Source organism: Cuculus canorus, chromosome 12, assembly GCF_017976375.1.
Source record: "Cuculus canorus isolate bCucCan1 chromosome 12, bCucCan1.pri, whole genome shotgun sequence".
NCBI classification, from domain to species: domain Eukaryota; kingdom Metazoa; phylum Chordata; class Aves; order Cuculiformes; family Cuculidae; genus Cuculus; species Cuculus canorus.
The window spans coordinates 3,501,418-3,525,494 of NC_071412.1; the positions used below are offsets into that span (position 1 = coordinate 3,501,418).

The 24,077-nt window shown below is 42.6% G+C and overlaps 1 protein-coding gene across 3 annotated transcripts in view; it reads right to left on the minus strand.

The window, feature by feature from the left end:
• Window positions 1-7,661: 7,661 nt before the first annotated feature.
• MAPK6 (mitogen-activated protein kinase 6) overlaps window positions 7,662-24,077 on the minus strand; it is a 31,333-nt gene continuing 14,917 nt past the window's right edge. For 2 of the 3 annotated variants that reach the window (XM_054077765.1, XM_009556342.2), the window contains exons 2-6: window positions 13,304-14,514; window positions 12,453-12,597; window positions 10,232-10,396; window positions 9,398-9,599; window positions 7,662-8,782 (exon numbers count right to left, since the gene is read on the minus strand). In XM_054077765.1, the coding sequence (XP_053933740.1) occupies window positions 7,684-8,782; window positions 9,398-9,599; window positions 10,232-10,396; window positions 12,453-12,597; window positions 13,304-13,858 (2,166 nt within the window). In that variant the 5' untranslated portion in view covers window positions 13,859-14,514 and the 3' untranslated portion in view covers window positions 7,662-7,683. Of the gene's footprint in view, window positions 8,783-9,397; window positions 9,600-10,231; window positions 10,397-12,452; window positions 12,598-13,303; window positions 14,515-20,873; window positions 21,029-24,077 lie in introns of those variants that run through there. The other variant, XM_054077764.1, reaches the window with a different exon arrangement.

Consider the following 24,077-nt stretch of genomic DNA (forward strand, 5'->3'; position numbering starts at 1 on the left):
CTGTTTTCACCGGAGTTATTTTAATCTCCCTGTTTCCCACCATATTTTTCCTCCTGCCCATGCCAAGGCACACTGTAATTCCTGGCAGGCAGGGTGGAAATCTCCTCCCTGGCTGCACCAGCATTGTGGTGGATGAGCTGGACTCTCCCGTGGTCGCGCTTGGCTCCTCTCCGCTTTTGGCACCGCTACCTGCCAGAGGCCTCAGCCCCCCATCACGGCAAACTGCCTGTTTCACATAAAGTCATTTCAAATCCGCTAAGCCAAAAAATTGCTCAAGCAACTGTGCACTTCCATATTTTGCTGCATGATGGATGAAGAGCTGAAAAACCTGCTTCATTGTTGACATAATTATGATTTATATAATTTATGCTTTTATGAGGCAACGATTAGCTGCTACGGGCTTGGACAGCCCGGCTCTTCCATGCTCTCCCCAGCTAGTGGTGAATTTTTGGTGTGCAGCTGCAAACTGGGAGGCGCTCAGTGGCTGCCCAGTTTGCCACAGCTTCACTTGAATTTCAGGGTTTGCTCTGCTCTTAGATTTCCTCTGCCCTGGTTGATGAATCTCCTCACTCTGTACAGGTCCCTGAGCCAATCACAGAGTGAAGCTTTGTACCTTGTCTCGCTGGAAATCAATGCTGTACTCTACGTGATGCTGTTAGCAAGGTCAAAAGAAATACGGATATAAGTGCCAGCAATACACAAAGGACATTCCCATCTGCTTTGCACTCCAATAGCTGTATAGACTGGCACCTTGCTCTTTCATAGGAAAACAAAGAAGCATGGAAAATCAGAGAAATATCATGTGTAAGGGCTCAAAAGATAATTCAGCATGTAGAAGTAACTTAATCTTTTGGTATATTTCAACATCAAATTTGCTAAGAAACTCTAGAATTAGCAGAAAAAATCTGAGGCAGACATAACACAAAATAAAACCCAAACCCATCTGCTTCCTTAATTACCAGCTTTAAAATGTCTCTGCTAGTTATCCACCTATTTCAAGAACTGTACTCTTTAAATCTATATCCAAACAAACACAGAAGTCACAGTAGATTTGTCATTCAGTTACTCAGTTACGTGACTTTAAATGATTAAAAATTATAAAATTCAAAGACTGACATTAAATGGTAACATCATCTCTCTACAGCCTCTAGCACTGATGGTTCGAGCTTTAAGCCCATCTGAACAGCACCTCCAACAACAGCAATGAGAAAATGTCCTTTTATTGCCAGAGTCCAGGTTTGGTGCATCCATAGCTGAAGCCTCGGCTGCAAACTCAAACTGTGTCTAAGGATCAATCACCTTGTAAAGCAGAAACTCTACCCTGGTGATGCTTGTGGTGTGGAGACGCCTTTTTGGGAAAACGCTGTAGAGATGATGACGAGAAAAAAAATGATTAGGTTTATACTTGCCTGGTACCAGCCATGGTGCGATTAGTGTGGCAAAGAAGTCCCCACGCTGCACAGCAAGGGAGCCTTGTAGTATGGCAAAACTTAGATATAAAGGAAAGCCTTTATTTTATCCAGCCTCACATTTGTTCTGAGAGTGGCCAGTAATCTTTAACCAAGCAGGCAGGAGAACACCCACAGGCCTCGGACTGTGCTCAGCTACAAGTGTAGAAGTACATAATAAGCCTAAATCAGAAGTTACAAGAAATTTGGAAAAATCAGAAGTGTAAGGGAAGGCACAAGTAATGTGGAACTACACCAAATTAGGACAACTTATATCAGCCTTCCAACAAACTGGAAAAAAAACAGTAAACCATCAGTCACTAATTTAGGAATAACTCCCTATCCCAGAAACGCTGATCAAGCATATTATCAGTGACAGTAGATTACCCCAAGTCCCCAGTTAGCACAGAACTCCTTCCTACGCATCCCTCAATACAGCTGTGCCCTTCATCCCAGACGACAGCAGGGGAGCCCGGTCCCTGTGGCAGTTCAGGATGCGGCAGCCAGAGTAGGAGCCCCGGCACACTGCCTGCAGTCCTGCCAGTAAACACAGCCCAGCACCTTTATTTATCAACAACGGAGCCAAAGCTGGGGAGGGTGAGCAGGTTGCGGAAGGCAATGGTGTCACTGGCTCCGAAGCCAGCCAAGTCATAAGTTTCCTGTCTTGCACCCAACTGCAAAAAGCACACCTTTGTATTTCATACCACGCATAACATCCAGGCCGGGTGACATGAAGGTTGAAAGTAATTTTAGCTGCAGAAGCCCAGCACATAGATTACAAGGGGAATTTTATTCTCGGAGTCCACTATAGAAGGGATGCTTTGCAGACAGGATGCGACAGACAGATTCCAGAGGAGTCAATGACATTTTGCAATGGCTGCTGCCAACTATTGACACAGCTCTCTGCAGAGCATGGTCGTACCCAGCTATGACCACATCCACAGAGCTACCAGGGCAGAGCTCTCTCCCTAGGTGGTCTGATGCATGCAAATCACCTTATCAGTGATGCTAATTCTCAGCTGAAAGAAGACATTGAACTTTTCAACAACGAATATTTTAAGGAGTAAGCAGATAACCATTTTAAATATAGAGACGCTGGAATGGCAGCCCAAGCGCGCAGCGTGCCAGTGGTGATCTGGATTATTTGCTTGTCACTAAATACCCCACAGTGTTACTTCCCAGGTTGTTTGGCTCACGTCTGACATAAAGAGTGGCAGAACAGCAAACAAGAATTTGCAGGATTTTGTAAGCACTGAAATAATTCAAGGAATAAGGAACAGATTGGTTCAGAGCTGCTCTTGCTCAGGCTTGTATCTTTGGAAGAACCAAGACAGTCTACTGTTTAATTACCCGTAAAACCTAACTGAAGGCTTGACAAGCACTTCCAGATCTCAGCAACAGAAAAGAAAAGCGAGTATAAATAAAGGGAAGAAGACTTGTAAGAGCAGATCTAGTTCAAGGATGCTTTTCCCCTCTATCGATACCCAAAAATGATCTGCACCATGGTGTGTAATTGAATTCCTCAAGATCCAAACACACTTTGCTGTGTTTTGTAGCATACATGGCTGTAGAATAGGGGATGAAAAGTCCATACATGGATAAAAATTGCTACTTCTGACTATTGTTTAAGGGATGGGTGGATGACGTGCTGAGGGGCATGGTTTAGGGATTGTTAGGAATGGTTGGACTCGATGATATGTAGAATCATAGAAACACTAGGTTGGAAAGGAACCTAGTGATTCTATGATTCTATATATCATCGAGTCCAACCATTCTTATCAACCACTACACCATGCCCCTCAGCACCTCATCCATCCATCCCTTAAACACCTCCAGGGAAGGTGACTCCACCACCTCCCTGGGCAGCCTCTGCCAGTGCCCAATGACTCTTTCCGTGAAAAATTTTTTCCTGATGTCCAGCCTGAACCTCCCCTGGTGGAGCTCCAGGCCATTCCCCCTTGTCCTGTCCCCTGTCACTTGGGAGAAGAGCCCAGCTCCCTCCTCTCCACAACCTCCTTTCAGGTAGTTGTAGAGAGCAATAAGGTCTCCCTTCAGCCTCCTCTTGTCCAGGCTAAACAACCCCAGCTCTCTCAGCCGCTCCTCGTCAGACTTGTTCTCCAGCCCCCTCACCAGCTTTGTTGCTCTTCTCTGGACACACTCCAGAGCCTCAACATCCTTCTTGTGGTGAGGGGCCCAGAACTGAGCACAGTACTCAAGGTGGGGTCTCACCAGTGCCGAGTACAGAGGGAGAATCACCTCCCTGGCCCTGCTGGTCACACCGTTTCTGATCCAAGCCAAGATGCCATTGGCCTTCTTGGCCACCTGGGCACACTGCTGGCTCATGTTCAGTTGCTGTCAACCAACACCCCCAGGTCCTTCTCCTCCGTGCAGCTCTCCAGCCACTCTTCCCCCAGTCTGTAGCACTGCATAGGGTTGTTGTGCCCCAAGTGCAGGACCCGGCATTTGGCCTTGTTGAACCTCATGCCATTGGCCTCGGCCCAGCGGTCCAGCCTGTTCAGATCCCCGATTGGTTGCATATAAAAGAAACCGACTCTCTGTGAAAAAAGCATTAAAAACCTCTCTGTAAAATAATGCCTCCAGGCAATAAGCCAGACTAAAGTGAGAATTTAGCAAGGGTTTAAATGTATGTACCAGGCACACTTCTTAGAACTTCTACAGCACAGAAAAAAGCAATAGCAAGGTGACCAGTAAAGAAAGTAAATCCAGTCATGCAAAGTCAGCTGTGAGCAGTGGATTCACTGCTGGAGATCCAGGCTATCTTGCTGACCAGGAGTGGAGATGTCGTTGCAGCAAGGACTGCAGAGCTGCCCCAGGCCAGCCTACAACCCCAGCAGACCTGCTGCGCTCACAGCAAAGACTACCCAAGACACACTACTCATGGTGTAATCATAGCACGACCAGCAGCATGGGCAAAGTCTTCTATAAATAGACAAGATTATATATAGTAACCCTTATTTCATTACAATTAAATACAATTGTGAGAAAGTTAACTGATCGTGACTGAGAACTCCTGATCAGAACAAAGTGTTCAGCATTGTGCCAGTTTGTATGTATTAGATCTCATGTGATGGCAGTACATGTAACATGTTCTGTCCCGGTCTGTTCAGTAAGGGCAAACATCAGCTCTTCTAGCCAAATTTATTATTAGATACACTTTAAAATGCTGCCTTTTAACCAAAGACCACATAGAGGAGAAAAAGGTAATTTTAAAAGATGTTTAACATCCTCATTTCCTGGATTTTTTTTTTGTCAAATAAGGGTGTTCCATTTTACTTCACAAGCACCTTGGAATGAAACACTGGTCCCACTATCTGGTTTATAATTTAAGCCTCTTCCATTATTTGTTTTTTAAAGACAAATTTTAAAATGTCCTATTTTTTTTTCTTGCAGGGACAGCCATATCTGATGAGTGTGGGCCAGAAACCATGTCCCACCTGCTGGGCACACCCCACGAAACCCCACACTTTCTGCTGACTGCTCTCCCAATGCAAGAATCCAGCAGTTTGCCAAGGGAGAATTCAATTCCACACTCAAGAATATCTTCATTTTCTGGCAGTAGATTTCACTTTGCTAGGTCCTCAAGAAGTACTTTTATTTTCTTTACTGTTCTCCACAGAGCGAATAACTTCTAATTCATATGCCAAACTGCCTAGCTGTACCCTCCAATGATCCATAGTTGGAGCCTGTTATCAGAAGGTCTTTCACCAAAGCAGCCAGCAGTGCCTGTAAAGCGTTGCTCCTCCAACACAACTAGAAGTCAAGGGCAGTGAAGCACCACACTGGATTTAGGCTCAACACTTGACTCCCCCTTTTCTTTTTAAGTATAAAGTGTTCCTTTTCTACCACCGCAAGCACCTTGAGTTTCATTGGGTGTTCTTAAAACAAACAAACAAACAAACCACTTCATTTGCACAAGATGTATTTTTAAGCTGAGTTTTGTTTCCAGTTTCTAAGCACTTCCCACTGCTTTCATCCAATCTCAAAAAAACCTACCCAGCCACTTCAAAACAGTACCTTCCCTAGGGGAGAGGGCAACCCCACATTTCCTCCTCCCTACAGCCCCATACCACCAAACTGATAGGGCTAAATAATCATTCAGGTACTCTGCCCAAGGACATACACTGAGTCCCCACCTCCCCAAGGTGACCACTTTCCGGCATGCTGAGGGGGCAGCTCCTTGTTTTAGGCAAGTCCCAGCTGTTCTATATGCCAGAGGAGCAGGGAAGGAGGGACGGAAAAATTTGGAAGAACTAAGACACCGTTATGGAAAAAAACTGTGGGAGTTTGCCAGATGTACCTTTATGTAGGGCTAATTAGCTCCCTTGGGAGATGTTCTGGCAGGAGGAACTCTAAGAGAAATACATACTGTTCTTAGGGCTTGCTGCTACAGAGACCTGAGTTGCACATTTTGAAACATCCCATAGGAGTTACCTGGTCCTGCTCCTGAAATCTCCTTGTGAAAGTGCTCCAGACACCCTTTCGGCCGAAGGACCTGCATGACTACCTTCACTGCAGGTTGCCAGTGACATGACGGTGCTCGCACACACTTGCAGCCACTTTTCCACTTTAACGCTATTCTGTCTAAAAAGTCGATAACACAATAATGCTCATTTATGCTCTGCAAGTCAATCTTATCTTCAACAAAAATGGTTACTGACACTACCATTCACTTATGCCTTCAGAGCCATACCATTAAACAAGATTTTCTTCCATGCAGGCTGTCGGCACTGAGATGAAAGGGTAGTTCTGGAGTCTCCTTCAGGGCACTGCATCCCCACAGCAACAGCACTTCTAGGGTAGACTGCAAGACAATTTCTCATGCTTCCTTGAGCACCTTGTACTAGGGAGTGCAGGCAAGCAGGCCTGTCTTGACAGTACAACCAGCTCAGTACATGAGCAGGTCTTTATCTTTCTCATTGTACAAAGCATCAAAAACAAAGTCATTTCTGCTGGCCATGTTTTTATTTGTTTTTCGTTTTAAACAGGGGAGCCAATAATACATCCAGTATTTAAAAAAATCAGAAGGTAAAACAAATTTTCAGAAGACGGAGATGCTACATGCTATATTTAACCTAATTTTATTCATGCTTGCTTTTGAGAGGGAATGGGAGTGGGACAGGAATCATTCAGTAAAAACATACAGTAAAAACAAAATGTCTCACCATATAGAACTTTAACCTACAGTAATGTTGTACCTCAATTATTTCCATGCACACAACTAACATTACAAAATTTTTTAAAAATGAATACAATTAAGACTTCTAGGAGCATTTGATAATAAAGCAATTCCTAATTTCTTTTGTAGAGATCAAGCACCTCCAATTACAAACTCCTATACACAGTGAGTGCTTTACTTGAAATGAAAACTAGAAAATACAAATAAAATATGTATTGGATAGCCTCAGAATAAGCTGATGTTAATATATATCCAGCTATGTAGGCAATAAAACCATAGTGCTAAACAAAAACTTTTATCTGAAAAGTAACTCAAAAATTAAGTTGACTTTCTATAATTACAGAAATATACTTATTTGCTAAAATAAATAAAAGTGCTGCATATTAACACTTCACTATAAAGAATGCATACCAGAACATTTATAAATATTGAATGATTTTCAATAAGAATAACTACGACAATAATGCTGGCTAAATAGAAGTGCATAATGAGAAGCACTATGGGTGGTTAATGTTTTGCCACATACTGCTGTTACCTTGAGGTAGATAACACATGCGTACCAAATTCTGCATTCATTTCAGTTGCTGCTGGTATCATGTGTCTAAGAAATGTGTACAGTATGAAAAACTCTAAAATACACATGAATGAAAAAATGTTTTGGGAAAAATAGATATTTTCATGCAATTATGTACAGTCTCACTGTGTAAATTTCAAGGCAAGGTTCTTTTTCTGCAAAACATGGACACTTTTACTGAGAGAATGTTTTTTACTTGGTTTAGTGCATATTTGTTACCTCCTGCATTTTGCATTACTTTGCTCTATTCTTGAATTTTGTGTGCAAACGACATGCCAGTTTAAAAACAAAACTAACTCATGTATAGAAAGTAATTCTGGATTGTAAAAACAATGGTAAACAGAAAACTAATGAAATCCATACCAAAATTACACTGTCTGATTCAAGTAAAAAAATTACTTACACTAGTAATAAAAAAAGACAAACACATCTCATGAATATAAAAGAAAAGTCTGCTGAGTGTTTTAATTTAGATGTTTCAGAATGCTGCTGTATGTTTTGTGGGGAATTTGGGGAGATGATTTCATAGCAGAAGGCGTTAACGTGGCCTGTATTGATTTCAGTGGCGAACCAACAGGGCTGTGAAACTGAGGAATACCTATAGCCTCAAGCTGCTTGTTGAAGAGGAGTTCTCCACTGTTACTGAGAAAGCTCTCTTCTCTCTCCTTCTCCCCAAGCTTCCCCTCTTCTACTGGCTCAGGTTCTAGCATTTCAGCATCTTCTTTCTTACTAAAAAATTTGTCCAAGTAACTGGTGTAAGTATTTTCTTTTTCAACTTGTTCATCTTTTCTTACTTCACAACAGAACTGGTCTATGAGGAAGCACTCCTCCCCACTACCTACAAACTGACTGTCCCAAGAAGTTTGGTACAGAGCTTCTAACTGCGCCAAATTAGCCATTCCTTTCTCCTGCTTCTCTCTGCTTACTGACTTTGAGATCAATCCTTTCAACTCTATTTGAGACACTGAGCTATTCAAGTCATTTAATTTATCAACATCAGTAGACTCGTGTTGTAAACTAAGCTGAATGGTTTCTGCTATAAAGGAATCAAAGTCAAATCCTTTATTCTTCTCCCTTTCTTTTTCAACAAGTTGCTGCGATGCTTCCTCGAGTGCTATCTGAGCTTTCACCAACCCATTCTTTTCACATTTAGACTTGCCTTTCTTATCAGACTTTTCTTTGCTCTGTTCCTTCCAGTTTGAAAGATCTATAATAAGCTTGGGCTCATAGTAATGGTTAACCTCACTGTCTCGCCAAACTAAATTATCTAGGTATGAAGATGACCGCATTTTGTAATTACAAGTGTGACTACATTCCAGATCACAATACTTGTTTTCATGGTGATCTGAATACTGCCAGCAAGGCTCAGTAGAGAAGTGGGTGTCAAAGGCAGGATCCTCCAGATACTTTTCACGATCTCCATCCAAATATTTGCGAGGATCTACTTGCACTTCTTCCTCATCAGTAACATCAGAAAGAGCCCTTGGATCACGCTGAACTTCATCAGCTTCATAGTTATTATGAATAGGCCAGTCATGGTCTGAAAACTGACTTTCATGGTATCTGTAAAACAATTTCCTAAGCGTTAGCAGCTACAAAACAGTCTTCTAGCTCCCAAGATAGAGACAGTTAGAAATTCCCTTACAGAATAATGAAATTCAACATAGATAAAGTTTTTCCTCAATCCAATTGGGTACCTCTTCCAGGTTTTTAATTTAATCTGGTATAAAGCAATCCTCACATGCATATCTGGAAGATCTAAGTCCAGAATTATGTACAGTACCTCACTCCATTTACAGAGCTCTTTCTTGAAGTGTGTTCAATTGACCTTAAGTGACTACTGTAAACCTTTACTAACACACGTGCGAAGCATTTGACAAAACTCTCTTCCTTTAAAGTTTATTTTTTAGAGAAATATTCTGAAGGAAAAGAGTAATGGAGGGATTAACTTCAGATTCTAGAGCCCTGAGAACATCTCAGGAATGCACCAGCATATCCAAGTCAGTCTAACGAATTACAAACCCAATGACAACACACTGCCTATAAGGGAAAAGATTATTCTCAGGTCAGCTAAGAAGAAATAAACAGAACAGGAAATGATGCTGCCCATAAAACAACATTACTTCAAGCACAAAACTATTCAATTAGTTGCATGCCACAATAAACTGATTGATTTACCTTTCCCAGTTGTAAATATGGCTGTGACTTTCATCCATCAGCAGAATATCATCAACCTCGTCTTCAATGTGAAAAGGATGACTTGAAATAGGCTCATCCGTTGGAAAGGAATAAATGCTCATATAAGGATGGGACAAAGCTTCTTCTGCTGTCAAGCGATCCATGGGACTAAATGTCAAAATTTGCTCCAGAAAGTCCAGTGCTGTGTAGAAAAAGTTTTCATTAAATAGGAGAAAAATGACATTTCAGACATCTACAATTTGAGATTAAGGTGCAGTGCTTTGCTCTCAAGGTGTGCATTTGCTTACAAGAAGCCACCTGTGAAGTAACAGCAACTGATAGTAACAGTATATTGCCAACTATGTGATCTGCAGCCACAGGAAAGGTAGAAGAGTAGAGGTCAAATCTAAGATCAACAGTAATTTAAATTAAAGCAGGAAAAGATACTAAGAAACAGAACATTTCAAGCTGAATCAATATCCACCAACAGCTATACGAAAAGATTGCTACTAGTTTGGTTGAAGGGCTTTCTTTCAAGAACATTTGAAAGACAGTTGTTTTATACTGACTCCATTCCAATGTTCCCGGTCTCAAAATAGAGCAAATCCAGTGCAAACAGGTCCAGCAGAAATTCACAATTCTACTCCCAAAGATGAAAAGTAGTTATCATGTAAGCAAATTTTTTTTTTTTATTGCAGCAGAAGACAATCTTCAGAGAACACACAGATTCTTCCAACTGAAACCTGCTTTTAACAATCACATACACGCACTGTAAAATTGTTCACTATTTTGTGATTTTGAAATACAGGAGGTGCTTTTTTCCGAATTACTTACCTTCAGGACTGATGCCTGGAAGCAACTGAGTTAAAGGTTTGTGTGGCTCAGTCATATCATTTCTAATGTAAACTGGAATTACATTGAGAAGCTCCTGACGGTCCTCCTCGTGTACAACAGGAATTGATTCTAGGATCAACTGCATCTGTTCAAGTTCATGTGCACCTAAGCACCAAGAGAAAATACAAGCTGCCATTTCAATTTCAAACACTTTCAATCCCTGTATACAAAAAGCATATCAAAATTTTGTGCTCTGAGCAGCTATTTTCAGTTCAAGTCTATTATATCCTATAACAGAGGAAAGGCTGAAGTTCTACATTTGAATGATAATAAATCTGAAGAGCTCTCAAAAATGCTGTAGCATATAAAGAATTACAGAGCTGCTACATGCAGATAAAGCAACCTAACCTTAAGCTTTTGCAAGGATGTTTTCACCATGGAAGAGGTATCCTACAGGAACTCCCTGTCTTTTTCATATAAACTAGACACTGCCATGCTTCACCTAATTCAGTATTTGACTGGACTTCAAATGATACGTCCCTTATTAGTAAAAACAGTAGTGGTTTACCTCAGCAAAAGATCTTACATGGCACAACCATTTGTATCAATATTATACTTTGAAACCCTATATTACTCTCAGGTGCGAGACAAAAATAATCTGACAGTTAAACAATGCAATCTTGTTTAAAAAAAAGCACTGTATTATGACTGTAATTATAGTACACTTATAGCACTAGCTGAAGTCTCCCTGGGTAAGAAGTATAAGGGCCTATACAGCAGGTCAATTTTGAACAATGAACAGCATCTATATTCAGTGCCAGTGCAGCTGGAGTACCCAGAAATACAGCTTTTCTACCTCAATTTATTGTTCAGCTCCAAGAAGCACGTAGCACCCTAGAGATTCAACCAGCAGATGCAACTATACAGGATTGTTTGCACACCAGCGTTTGTCTCCTTCACCAAGCAGCCCTGGGTAATCAGCAGCAATACTGGTACACATGACATTAAATACAAAACTAAATAGTCCCACAAAGAGATTGTACCATCCCCAAATGTATGCACTACCAGTTCACTTCAGCAGTTTGCACAGCAGTCTGCACTGGACATGCTACCACACTTCGACTTCAAAAAAAGCTGGGGCAAAGTCACTACAGAAAATCTGTTCAAGACCTGCGTTCGCCAAACGAATTAGTACTGCCTCGTGTTAACTTGTTCGCTGGATTGAAATAGCTGGTTTGTCTTCCTACTTCAGACTCCTACAAATTACTTAATATAATCCATCAGGAGGAAATCGAAGAGTGAGCCTAAATGAGACAGCTGCTGCTGAGGCCCCAGGGTGCACACAAAATAAGCATTTCAGGGGTTTACTCTAGACTAGCTCATCTGCTCCCACCAACTGAATGCCTACCAGCAGGTGGAGCACGCTGGGTGATTTCCCAGTCGCAAATGAGAGTTTAATTTTATCAAAAAAGGCTCACAGAGCTAGATCAGCTATGTGGTACAGGATGGCCATCAAGACATTTGCTTCAAAGATTTGTTCCTGATCTTAATCAAAGCACTAATGTAGACACACCCAGGGAGACCAGAGCATTGCTTCCTATCTTACCAGAAACATTTGCAGTTTACACATTTCCTTGATATGCCACACTAAATTTTAAGCCTTAACAATCATTTCCATACCACTGAAACAAACGTCAGGTCAAACCAGCCTGTAGATGACCAAAAAAAAAAAAAAATATATATATATCGAGAACAGGGAAAAAATGGCTACTCTTTCATAATTTAAGATATAAAGAAGTGAGAAGTCATTAGCGTGACTACCTTAACAACATCTTTATGAATATGGTATTCTGGGCATTCATAATCCTCAAATACTCCCTGGATACATGTATTTTAGTGAACTGATATATTTAGAACGCTTCTTAGGCATCCAATAAATTTAACTTAAAATAATTACAGACAGATTTACCATATAGGAGTACCAAATGAAACTGTGATATTTATCTAAATACACACCGGTACGAGTAATAAAAATGGAAATATCTCATTTCTTTACAAAAACATCAATTTATAGCTTGCTTATATAATTACGCAATAATATAGTATATCCTGATAGTCAATGACTATTGATATTAGCCATCAGACTCAACTTGCCTTAGGAAGGCAGTTAAAGAGTACCACTCCTTTTAGGAATACACATATACACTTTTATTCTACCCACCTGCAAAGAGGGTTTTCCCAGTCAGCATTTCAGCAAAGATGCAACCTGCAGCCCACATGTCAATGGCTTTAGTGTAGTTGTTAGGAGAAAGCAAAAGACGGGGCGATCTGTACCATTTAGTAACTAGTCCTTCGGAAAGATGGCCCTAATGAAATTAAGAACAAAAAAGCTTACTTAAGATTTTTAAGAGGTACTTTCAAAATTATGGTTTCTTATCTTTTAATATACTTCTACAAGATTTATTTTGGTCTTAAGGTCCTAGGGACAGAACCAAGTGCCCCTGACTAAACCCTTCTTCTACCTTTCAAAATGGACCAGCAACAATATGGAAGTATCACACTATTTATTAGCCAAGTGAGATACTGCAGCAAAACTTTCTTACTCCCAGACGCCAAACAAATGCAGAGATGATATGGACCTCTCTTGTGAAATGACATCTGATCCAGGAAGACAGTATCTCTAAATCAATCCCAGGAAGTATCCACACAATACAAACGCACCACTTATAAACCTATTTAAGGCTTCTATATTTATGCCTCTAACGGCTGCTCTTAATCTCAGGTTCTGTATTCACTGTTAAAAAATCTGCTTTTCTGAACACATCTAGTAAAAAAAAAAAAAAGTAATTTTGTTTTATGCTTGCAAGTAGTCCTACCCAAGACAAAACATCCTCCAGAGATCTGTTTTACTCCACCTGCAAGCATTCCAGTTCTACTGTGTGATGCCTAACATATCCAACCTGCTAACGGGGCCTTCCACAGACTATCTATGTCTGCGAAAGGGAGAAAGATGCTATTTTAAGAAGGCACGGTTGTCAGTGCATCTCTTCAATACTCCCACTCTTCACATACCTTGTGGGAATAATGAGGATCCATGATTCGTGCAAGACCAAAGTCACCAATCTTCAGCACCAAGTCTTCAGTATTAATGAAAAGATTAGCTGGTTTGAGATCTCTATGCAGAACATTTGCAGAGTGAATATACTTGAGCCCACGTAGCAGCTGGTACATAAAAAGCCTGGCATGATCTTCCAATAAAGGGCCTTGCTCTAGCAGATTAGCCAGATCTGTCTCCATGTATTCCTGGACAATGTAAACACAGTTCAATTCTGTAAGGGAGCCCACATCATCTGTTAACTGGCTTCCACTAGGACCAAGAATTTCAAATACTTTGACAATGTTATCATGGTCAAGTCTTCGAATAATTTTGATCTCACGTAGAGCATGTTTAACACTCTGGGGATCCGTAAGGACAATTTTCTTGACGGCCACTCTTTTATCACAGTCATTATCGACAGCAGAAAAAACTAAGCCATTTCCACCACAGCCCAGTGGTTTTAAGTCCATATACCGAGAGCCCAGATCAAAACCATGAATGTTCATGAGACTTTCAAATTTTTCTGCCATTTTAAAATTCTTTACGCTTCTTTTTCCTCAAACTACTAAGCTTCTGTAAACACACGGAGACACTTCCACTGGTATCTGGAGGAAAGGTCTTGCAGAAAGGGAGAAGAAACACTTGGCTTTGACTGCAAGATGGTTTCTTGACACTCTCATTTCATTATGAGCCAGCCAGGCCTGTTGTGTCCCCTTGAAATTAGAGCTCGTAAGCTCTAGAACTCAAACCGAGCATAAGATAGAAAGATTGCAGCATTCATAGTTCAAGAAAGGTGCAGCATTTCTGCAGACATTAAAGAAAATACAAGAAACTCAAACGGAATGAAATGACATACTATGCACTCAGCTCTACTGTGCTAAACTGGTTAACATTTAACAAAAATGTGAATAAATATGCACGTAATAGGCTTCTATTAACATCCTCCTCCTCACAGTGCAGATACATTCAGTGTTGGACTGGTCCTGAGCAGCGTCATTCTACGGTGCTGGTAAGCACTATTTTTTTCCTTCTTCCTCCTTTTTTTTTCCTCTCCTTTGTTTACAGTCTAGTTAAACGGGAAACTGGCAGCTCTTGATTTACAAAAGATGCCTTCTGTTAATGATCAGGTGGCTCCAGCTCACCACAATCACAGTCAAAGCTACCATCCATTTTACTCCGTGACAACCTGAAAAGGAGAGAAAAACACATCAGTATTCCAGCACACACAATTCTTCCTCCTCCTCCAACTCAAGTTGTCCTAACCTTACAACTAGTGTCTAGTTACGAAATAAGAAACCACCACAAAAGCTAAGCTAACTAGAAATGACACACGTTTCATACTTGCGGAAGAAAACTGTCAATAATCACCAACCAGTGTTTCTAAACATATGTTGTGAAAGTCTGAGATACAACCTATTGAGAACATAAGGCACGCAATGAAAAAATCCTACTGTATCTTAATAAAGAAGGGAATATCACAGAATACTTGGTAATTCTCCAATACAGCTGTTAAGAGACAAGTCAAACTATGATATCTTGCACCTCAGTCACTAAACGGGAATAATTCTTTCCACTAAACTTTTACTCAAAGACAAAACCATGGTTTCGACAATTTCACCATAATAACAGATAACTGGGTACTGCCCACGTGAAAATGGTAAGGTTTGTGCACTCACAGTATTTACTGACTTCCCAGAATATACAGTGCACATACAATGTCACTTATAAAGTTTAAACCCTTGCAATTTTGAATAAAGTTTACTAACATCTCAAGTAATGCTTTTGTCTCTACACATCATTGTTAGAGGAATCATTAGGGGTCATTCCTCCACAGGAGACAAACATTATTACTTCACAAATTACTTCTATATCTATAACAGTCATCCTAGACTGCAAAAAAAAACCCTAAACAGTGAGTATATTTTACACACTAACCAAGATATTCTATAACCATTTCCCCTAACATATGGGCACTCCTAGACACCATTTATTTTTAATAGTCTAATGAATGCAGCTACTGTTTACGAAAACAAAAATGGTAATTTTCGCAGTGAGTTTCCTGTCTGCTGCAGCGGAGTGTAGTTATAAAGACCACATGTTCACTTTTGCACAACATCCTCATTTCTTTTAAAGGCTCAAAGATGCCACAAAGAGTCAAAGGTATACCTTACACAGTGTGGTGAGGTTTGGGCAATTCCATTACAAGTCACTTGCATGTTCTTTCCCTACAACTATAGGTCATATGAAACCACTAAATGCCTTCACTTTGATCTTAGCTCTTTACCCAGTTCTCTAAATAAATGTTCCCCAAACTACTTCAACATTTAAGAGTTAATCATACAAGTGTTTTCCCTTAGAACTGTGCTAACACTTCAGTGGGACCAAGCAAAACAAGTTTTCCCACTGCAGCAAGAGCAGCTGACAAATTATTAACATATTCTAAATAACAGTCTCAATTCACTAAAGTAATCAGAATTGCATCTAGAAAAAAAAAATAAAGAAAAGCACACTAGCAAACAGAAACAAGACTGTTTCAAGACATGTAAATACTACCGTTCCTTAGGCTCAAGCCCTAATGCCACCAAGACACAGAGCCCCAGTGCCCTGGCTCACTCCCTCTGCCACACACCATCTGCCTCCAGGTATTTGTGCAGTCACCTGATAAACACAGGGAAGAAGGAAAACCACCTTGCTCTCTGCTGGGTTTTCCAACATAAAGATCACAAATGTACCATTTCTAAACTGAAAAGCACTGAACTGCCCTCCACCTCTGTCGTACAGTACCCTGCCAGAAGGGTGAACTTCAGAGTTTTCTTTACTCAGCATGCGTAACTATTGCCTTGAGATTCCTTTCTTCACATACCGGCAAGAGTCCTAATTTTAGACTGCATTTTAAAAGGGTTATTATAATGTTTGTACAAAGGTAATGAGGTAACACTACTACTTTTTCCAAAGATATCTTGAATTTATATCAGTACTGAGAAGGGTCCTCACACTGATGTCTTGTAGTACCCACAAATTTACTTAAAGAATATAAAATTTATCCTAGAGTTAATTGGGATGGCACCAGTGACTATCCAAGTCTTTGTTCACAATTATAAAAACGATTTATTAAAACCAGAAGTCAAGCCTCTTGATTTTAAACTTTTTTTTTAAAAAAAAACCTAAAAATATTTTCTCACTCACACACACCACTTTCAGGCTCACTCATTCTGAGCTGGTGCCTGTAAAAAACTTCACATCACCCCAGACCATTTTCCTTTCACACAACCCCCCTCAATCGTTATGGAAAATCATTTTTGTAGCTTATACCAACACTTTAAATTTCACGTTAACGCGAGGTCCAATGCCTCTGTTCAAACACCCTGCAATAAGCTGTAGCTTATATCCTTGGGACCATCTAAAACCAGTTGTATTCTTCCTAATAATTAGGCTTATTGTTTCACATTGCTGATGTCTTCAATATGCACCCATACTGAAATAGTTTGTACCAGCTGGGTGACACATCTGGAACCTCTCTTTAGCTAGTTCCATTAAACTGCATTTCAAGTTCAGATTCAAGACGATGCACATCACTAGCAAGAAGGAAGATCTGCTGATCTCGTCAACGAAACTCAGATCTTACCCTTCACAGCTGTGACTAAATAAAGGCAGCAGCAGAACTATGATGCAAGAGCAGTTAGGACATAACTCCTTCAAGGAGAAAGTGAGTTACGGCCCATTTGCTTACTGCAATACGAATCCTAAAATTTCCATTCTGCATCCCTGAAATGATGCATTTGTAATCATCCGCTTATACTACATTCTTCCACTAGGCGACCACTAATTGCAACATCTTCAGAAGGTATGTAGTTATGATTTTTAGAATCGGAGTGATTTAGCTAAGAAAACAAGTGTTGACAACGTAAGCGACCCCTGGCAGCCTTCAGTTTGACCTGATCCTGCTACAAACTTCCTACTTAACTATGTGCAAAGCACTTAATCCCGAAGCCAGAAAAAGCAGGGCCCTGTTATCATTCAGAACAGGATCTAGGCCTAGGAAGCTGACCAAAAGGCAGCATATCTACCAGATACAGATCACATGAATACGGTCAGGACAATTAGAGACTGTCCTAGCAAAAAGAGCCTCACTATTAAACCAAATGAAATTAAGATTCAGTATCTCAGAATGATCTTTCCTTTACTGCCACTGAAAATTCTACTTTGGAAACATAATAGATGACAATGCTGTAGCAGGTCTTAAAGCTTCTAAATTAGCCCCACACATTAACTACAGTTATCTCCTCTTTTGCATTCAAGATATACTTCTTTCACTATGCCAGATGCAGCTCTCCCCCAGCCAGCCCTCTGCTCCCAGCTTCTTCATGAGGTGGCCCCTCCACCAGGAGGGCAGCCCCCCAGCACCGCCTGCTCCAGGAGCCCGGGAAGCAGCTAAACCAGTCTCTCCATTCACGAGTTAATAGCAAACAGACATTTCAGACAAATAGTCCTGCAGACCAGAAGCAGATAGGAGGGATGGAAAATAAAAAGTTAGCCTCAAACTTTCTTTCACTCTGACTAACATAGTTACTTAAAGGGTAATCATCTAGAAGAAATGAAGGCTTTTCTCAAGCCAAAATGAGCTCGAAGTAACAAATCTTGTTAAATCTTGTTGGCATCCTATAATCGTTTTTAACTTCGGAAAATAATGAGGTGGGTTCTCAAAAACACTAACACTTACAAAGAGTGATGCCAACACCTGTTATGTTTATATATTTTCTGTTTCAATGAAAGTTATAACCATTAGACCAACTGTCTTGAAAATACACACTAAATGAACAAAATTGACAAATTCCTTTTCAGTTGTGCAACATGCTCTAGCCACTGGAAATACATGGACTGTGGCATTAAAAAAGTAGGGGTTATCATTTCAATTTTGGCCAAACAGCCTATTCACATAGGCACTGATGTTTTAATTTAGTTTATATGAACTAGTGGGTTTGTTATTTTTTCTTCCCAAGTAATACTTTCAATCCTTCCTCCCACAAAGTTTAAAGAGGGAGGCACAAAGATACTGGTTTCTTTAATGGTTTACATCTATGCTTTCAGACAACTGATCTGTTCTAAAGAAGGAAACAGAAGTGACCCATAGAAGGGTTGTCTTCTTTGGAATTATTCCTCGTGCTGGTAGGCATCACAGGACCAGCTTTATGTATTATGCAAGTAGCCCCTTCAATTTGTGCTCAACCTCTGCACGTGGATTTATCACAGTTTTCAGGAAACAGGATGTACACTGAAACACAGTCAAGTATGAGACGTTCACTTTTTCAGAAATACAAATAAGAATAAAAGATACCAGTTAATTTGATTATGCAAACCACATAATGATCAAATCATTACTCACAAGAGAAAGACCAACAGTGACTAATGACATATTATACAACCTGCTAAGTACTATCCCTTTGACTATAAAAATACAGGGCACAGAAGTATTTTTTTTAGCTCAGCCACGTTGCAGTCAGTAGGCAGAGTGAGTCATCGTCCAACTCACCAAACTGCCGCTTTTCTAAAGCCTCCTACTTGCTCCTCACACTGTTTAGGGAACTCTGCGCTGGCAGTCAGCAAATGTTACTATTAGTTTATAAATCTTCTGAAGGATCTGTAAAAGCACACAAAAAATCCACTGCATTTTTCTGCATCATAAATAAAAACCCTTCAGATAATCTAACGAAAGCTCACCACTGAGGACACCTACCATCAGCCTTCTGCATGTGAGAAACACTTATTCACTGGTAAATTATTTAAAAGGACAAAGTCTTCTAGGCAAAGGCAATAATATTTTTATCTTAACAATTCAACGATGAATTGGATACCCTTCTAAAAAGGCATCCCATCATACAAAAGCAGTAGGTATATGTGCTAGTTTTAGACAAAGAACTGCGTAAGTCCTCAAAGAATGTTTATTTTTTTAGGTTATCCAACCTGAAGGAAGTCTCCAGACATGGTTATTTCCTGACCCAAGACAACTACATCTCACAAGTCAATCAAGAACATGAATAAATTCTTGCAACCTTAAGACAGGTTCTCTCTTGACCTAAACCAGCTACAAGACAATTAAGCATATGAATAAATTCTTGCAATTCTAAGAGACCATTTATTCTTTCAGGTTATTCATCCTTGTCTGGAGATCATCTGCACATTATCCCTTGATACAAGACAAATTTATATTACAAGATAATTAAACGTACATACCAGCTGCAGCAAAACTTACCAACTAATTCTCACAAGCACCTTGGCAGATCTGTCACCATCGGCTGTTCCACTGAACAGTTAACCAGTCAACTTTAAGCCACCACTTTCTGGTATTTATAACCGGTTTATAAAGACACCACGCTGGTGTTTTTAAGGTTTACAACACACGTTTCCTGAACCCCAAAGAGAAATCTACGTCTATTTTAAGCCACCACTTTCTGGAATTTGTAACTGGTTTATAAAAAGACCAAGTTGGTGTTTTTATGCTTTAGAGCACACGCTTCCTGAACCACATCACCAAAGTGAAATCTACCTCTACTTTAAGCCACCACTTTCTGGAACTTGTAACTGCTTTATAAAAATACCATTTTCAAGCTTTACAGCACAAACTTCCTGAACCCCAAACTGAAATCTACATCCATTTTAAGCCACCACTTTCTGGAATTCGTAACTGGTTTATAAAAAGACCAAGCTGGTGTTTATATGCTTTACAGCACACGTTTCCTGAACCCCAAGCTGAAATCTACCTCTACTTTAAGCCACCGCTTTCTGATTTATACAGCACACATCTCCCGAACCGAAAACTGAAATCTCCCTCTAACTTTAAGCCATCACTTTCTTGAATTTGTAACTGGTTTATAAAACCACCATCTTTAAGCTTTATAGCACACACACTTCCTGAACCCCAAACTGAAATCTACCTCTATTTTACGCCACCACTTTCAGGCATTTGTAACTGCTTTATAAAAACACCGAACTCGTTTTCTACACACACAGAGGCACAGATATAGATCCACGGAGAGAAATAAAAGCCGGCCGGCAGCACCAACGCTCTCCTCACTCGTGTGACAGGGACACCAACCAACCACGCTTTCTTCCTCCACGACACAATTAACTTCGCCTGATCCAAAATGGCCCTGATTTACCCCAAAGCAGAGGCGCCCCCCGCCCGCTCCTCCCAACCCCCAAACCCCCTCTTTTCCATCCGTTTCAAACCCACCCGGGAGGACGTTTGTGGGATGTCCCTGCCCAGAGCAGGGGGGTTGGAACCGGGTGGGCTTTAAGGTGCCTTCCAACCCGAACTATTCGCTGACTCTAACGCATTTTCTCCCGCACACAGAGAGGGGGGGAAGGCAGGGATCCCGAGCCCATCGCGGCGGGTCCGGGAGGGCACCGGGCGGCCTTCAAACGCCCTTCACCCGGGGCCGCCGCAGTGCGGAGCCGCCCCGCCAGGAACAAAGCGCCTTTGTGCGGCGCCGGGGCCATCCCCGCCATCCTTCCCCTCATCCCATCGCCGCCGCCGCCGCCACTCACGGCCCGTCCCAGGCTCCTCGAGGGGCTGCGCTGCTCTCACACGGCCGGGCCCCGCCGCCCCGCCGCCGCCTCCGGCCCGCCGCCCGCCCGCCTCGCCGCAGTGGCCGCCGCAGCCACCGCCACCGCCATGGAACGCGGCGCGGGGAGGAGCGGGAGGCGCCGCCTCCGGGGCGGGGAGAGGCGGTGTCACACCGAGAACAGCGCCGACGGAGGGCTGAGAGGCTCCGGGTGGAGTGTGGGAGGCGGGTGTCGTGTATCAGACCGGGGCGACGCGAGGGAGCGACCTCCATCCATCCATCCATCCATCCATCCATCCATCCATGAAGTCCCTCCCCATCTTTCTTGTAGCTGCTTTCAGGTACTGGAAAGCCGCTCTAAGGTCTCCTCTGAGCCTTCTCTTCCCCAGGCTGATCAAGCCCAACTCTCGCAGCCTGTCCTCGTGTGGAAAGTGCTCTGGTACCTTCCATCAATCCATCAATGCAGCGAGACAAGAGCTGTTACAGAATAGATTTCCCACTTACACGCAAATGGATACATTTTCCCAGGGATCACCCTCCTATTGGAAAGGAGGATCGGGGTCGTGACCACTTGAGGAACCTGAACATATCTAAGTCTATGGGACCGGATGAGATAGAATCATAGAATCACTAGAATCACAGAATCACCAGGCTGGAAAAGACCTCTTGGATCACCAAGTCCAACCATTCCTGTCTGCCACTAAACTGTGTCCCTCAGCACCCCGTCTACCCATCTTTTAGATACCTCCAAGGGTGGTGACTCCACCCCCTCCCTGGGCAGCTGTTCCAGTGCCCAATGACCCTTTCTGTGAAAATTTTTTTCCTGATATCCAGTCTGAACCTGCCCTGGTGGAGCTTGAGGCCATTCCCCCTTGTCCTGTCCCCTGTCACTTGGGAGAAGAGCCCAGCTCCCTCCTCTCCACAACCTCCTTTCAGGCAGTTGTAGAGAGCAATAAGGTCTCCCCTCAGCCTCCTCTTCTCCAGGCTAAACAACCCCAGTTCCCTCACCCGCTCCACAGATGCCTCCCAGAGTCCTGAGGGAACTGGCCGATGTGGTGACCAAGCCACTCCCCTGATATTTGAAAAGTCATGGCAGTCAGGAGAAGTCCCTGGTGACTGGAAGTAGGGTGACATTGTGCCCATTTTTAAAAAGGGTAGAAAGGATGACCCTGGGAACTATCGACCTGTCAGTCTCACCTCTGTGCCTTGGAAGATATGGGGCAGATCCTCCTAGAAGCTATGCTGAAGCACATGGAGGACACAGAGGTGATTAATGGCAGCCAGCATGGCTTCACCAAGGGCAAATCCTGTATGACCAACCTATGAGAAAAACCGCAGCAGTGGAGATGGGTAAGCCGACAGACGTGATCTGTCTGGATTTCTGCAAAGCCTTTGACACAGTCCCCCACAATATCCTTCTCTCAGAATTGGAGAGAGATGGATTTGATGGGTGGTTGGTTCGGTGGACAAGAAACTGATTGGATGGTCATATTCAGAGAGTAGTGGTCAGTGGCTTGAAGTCCAGATGGTGATCCATGACAAGTGGTGTCCCTCAGGGATCCATACTGGGACCAGAGCTGTTCAATATCTTCATCAGTGATCAAGTACACCCTCAGCAAGTCTGCAGATGACACCAAGCTGAGTGCTGCAGTTGCCTCACCAGAAAGACAGGATGTCATCCAGAGGGACCTGGACAGGCTGGAGAAGTGGGGCTGTGAGAACCTCATGAGGTTCAACAAGGCCAAGGGCAAGGTCCTATACCTGCGTCGGGGCAATCCCTGGTTTCAGTACAGGATGGGGGATGATGTGATTGAGAGCAGCCCTGCAGAGAAGGACTTGGAGTGCTCATTGATGAGAAGCTGTACATGAGCTGACAATGTGCGCTCGCAGCCCAGAAACGAGCTGTGTCCTGGGCTGCATCAAAAGAAACGTGACGAGAAGGGTGAGGGAGAGGATTCTGCCCCTCTATTCCTCTCTTGTGAGACCTCATCTGGAGTATTATGTCCAGTTCTGGAATCCGCAACATAAGAAGGAGATGGAGCTGTTGGAATGGGCTACAAAGATGATCTGAGGGCTGGAGTACCTCCCATACAAGGACAGGCTGAGAGAATTGGGCTTGTTCAGCCTGGAGAAGGCTCTGAGGAGATCTTATAGTGACCTTCCAATACCTGAAGGGGCTACAAAAAAGCTGGAGAGGGGCTGTTTACAAAGCTTGTGGTGATAGGATGAGGGGCAATGGCTATAAACTGGAGAGGGGTAGAGTAAGACTAGACATAAGAAGGAATTTCTTCACAATGAGGGCAGTGAGGCACTGGCACAGGTTGCCCAGGAAAGTTGTGGCTGCCCCATCTCTGGAGGTGTTCAAGGCCAGGCTGGACAGCCTGGTCTGGGGGGAGGTGCCCCATGGCAGGGGGTTTGGGACTGGATGATCTTTGAGGTCCCTTCTAACACAAACCATTCTGATTCCCTAATGAAGATCACTGCTTCCTCCTCCTGTTTGATCTCTGCTGCCTCCTGATGGCTTCCCTACAGTCAAACATATGCCTTGGAAACCTGCGTTTGACCTGAGCCCTGGCAGAACCTCACTCAGCAATGCCTAGGGCTGGATTTCTTTGCCATTTCCCTCAGCCACAACACAGCACACCACAAGAAACCCACAGGTAGAGAAGGGAGCGGGAATGCAGATTTTCTGCAGCTGGAAGGAATGCAAGGGGGAGATGTGGGAGTGAGAGCTGGGTCATATCTCCAGGCCTGAGTTAGAGGTCCTGAGACAGCTGGGGGAGAGGAAAGGGAGTGGAGCTGAAAGAGGAGAGATTTAGACTAGACATTAGGAAGAAATCTTTTACTGAGAGGGTCATGAGGCACCGGCCCAGGTTGCCCAGGGGAGCTGTGGCTGCCCCATATCTGGACATGTTCAAGGCCAGGTTGGATGGGCCTTGGAACAACCTGATCCAGTGGGAGGTGTCTCTCCCTGTGGCAGAGGGTTGGAACTGGGTGATCTTTAAGGTCCCTTCCAACCAAACCTTTCTATGATTCTATGGTGAGAGTGGGACAAGGAGGCTCCCACAGATGTCAACATGTGCGGCTCTGAACAACGACAGCTGGGGAAGTGGTTATGTGGGCCTCCTTCAACCATCCTGGCTTTAGATGCCCCTCATGGCAGAGAAACAAAACCACTGCTGGAAGA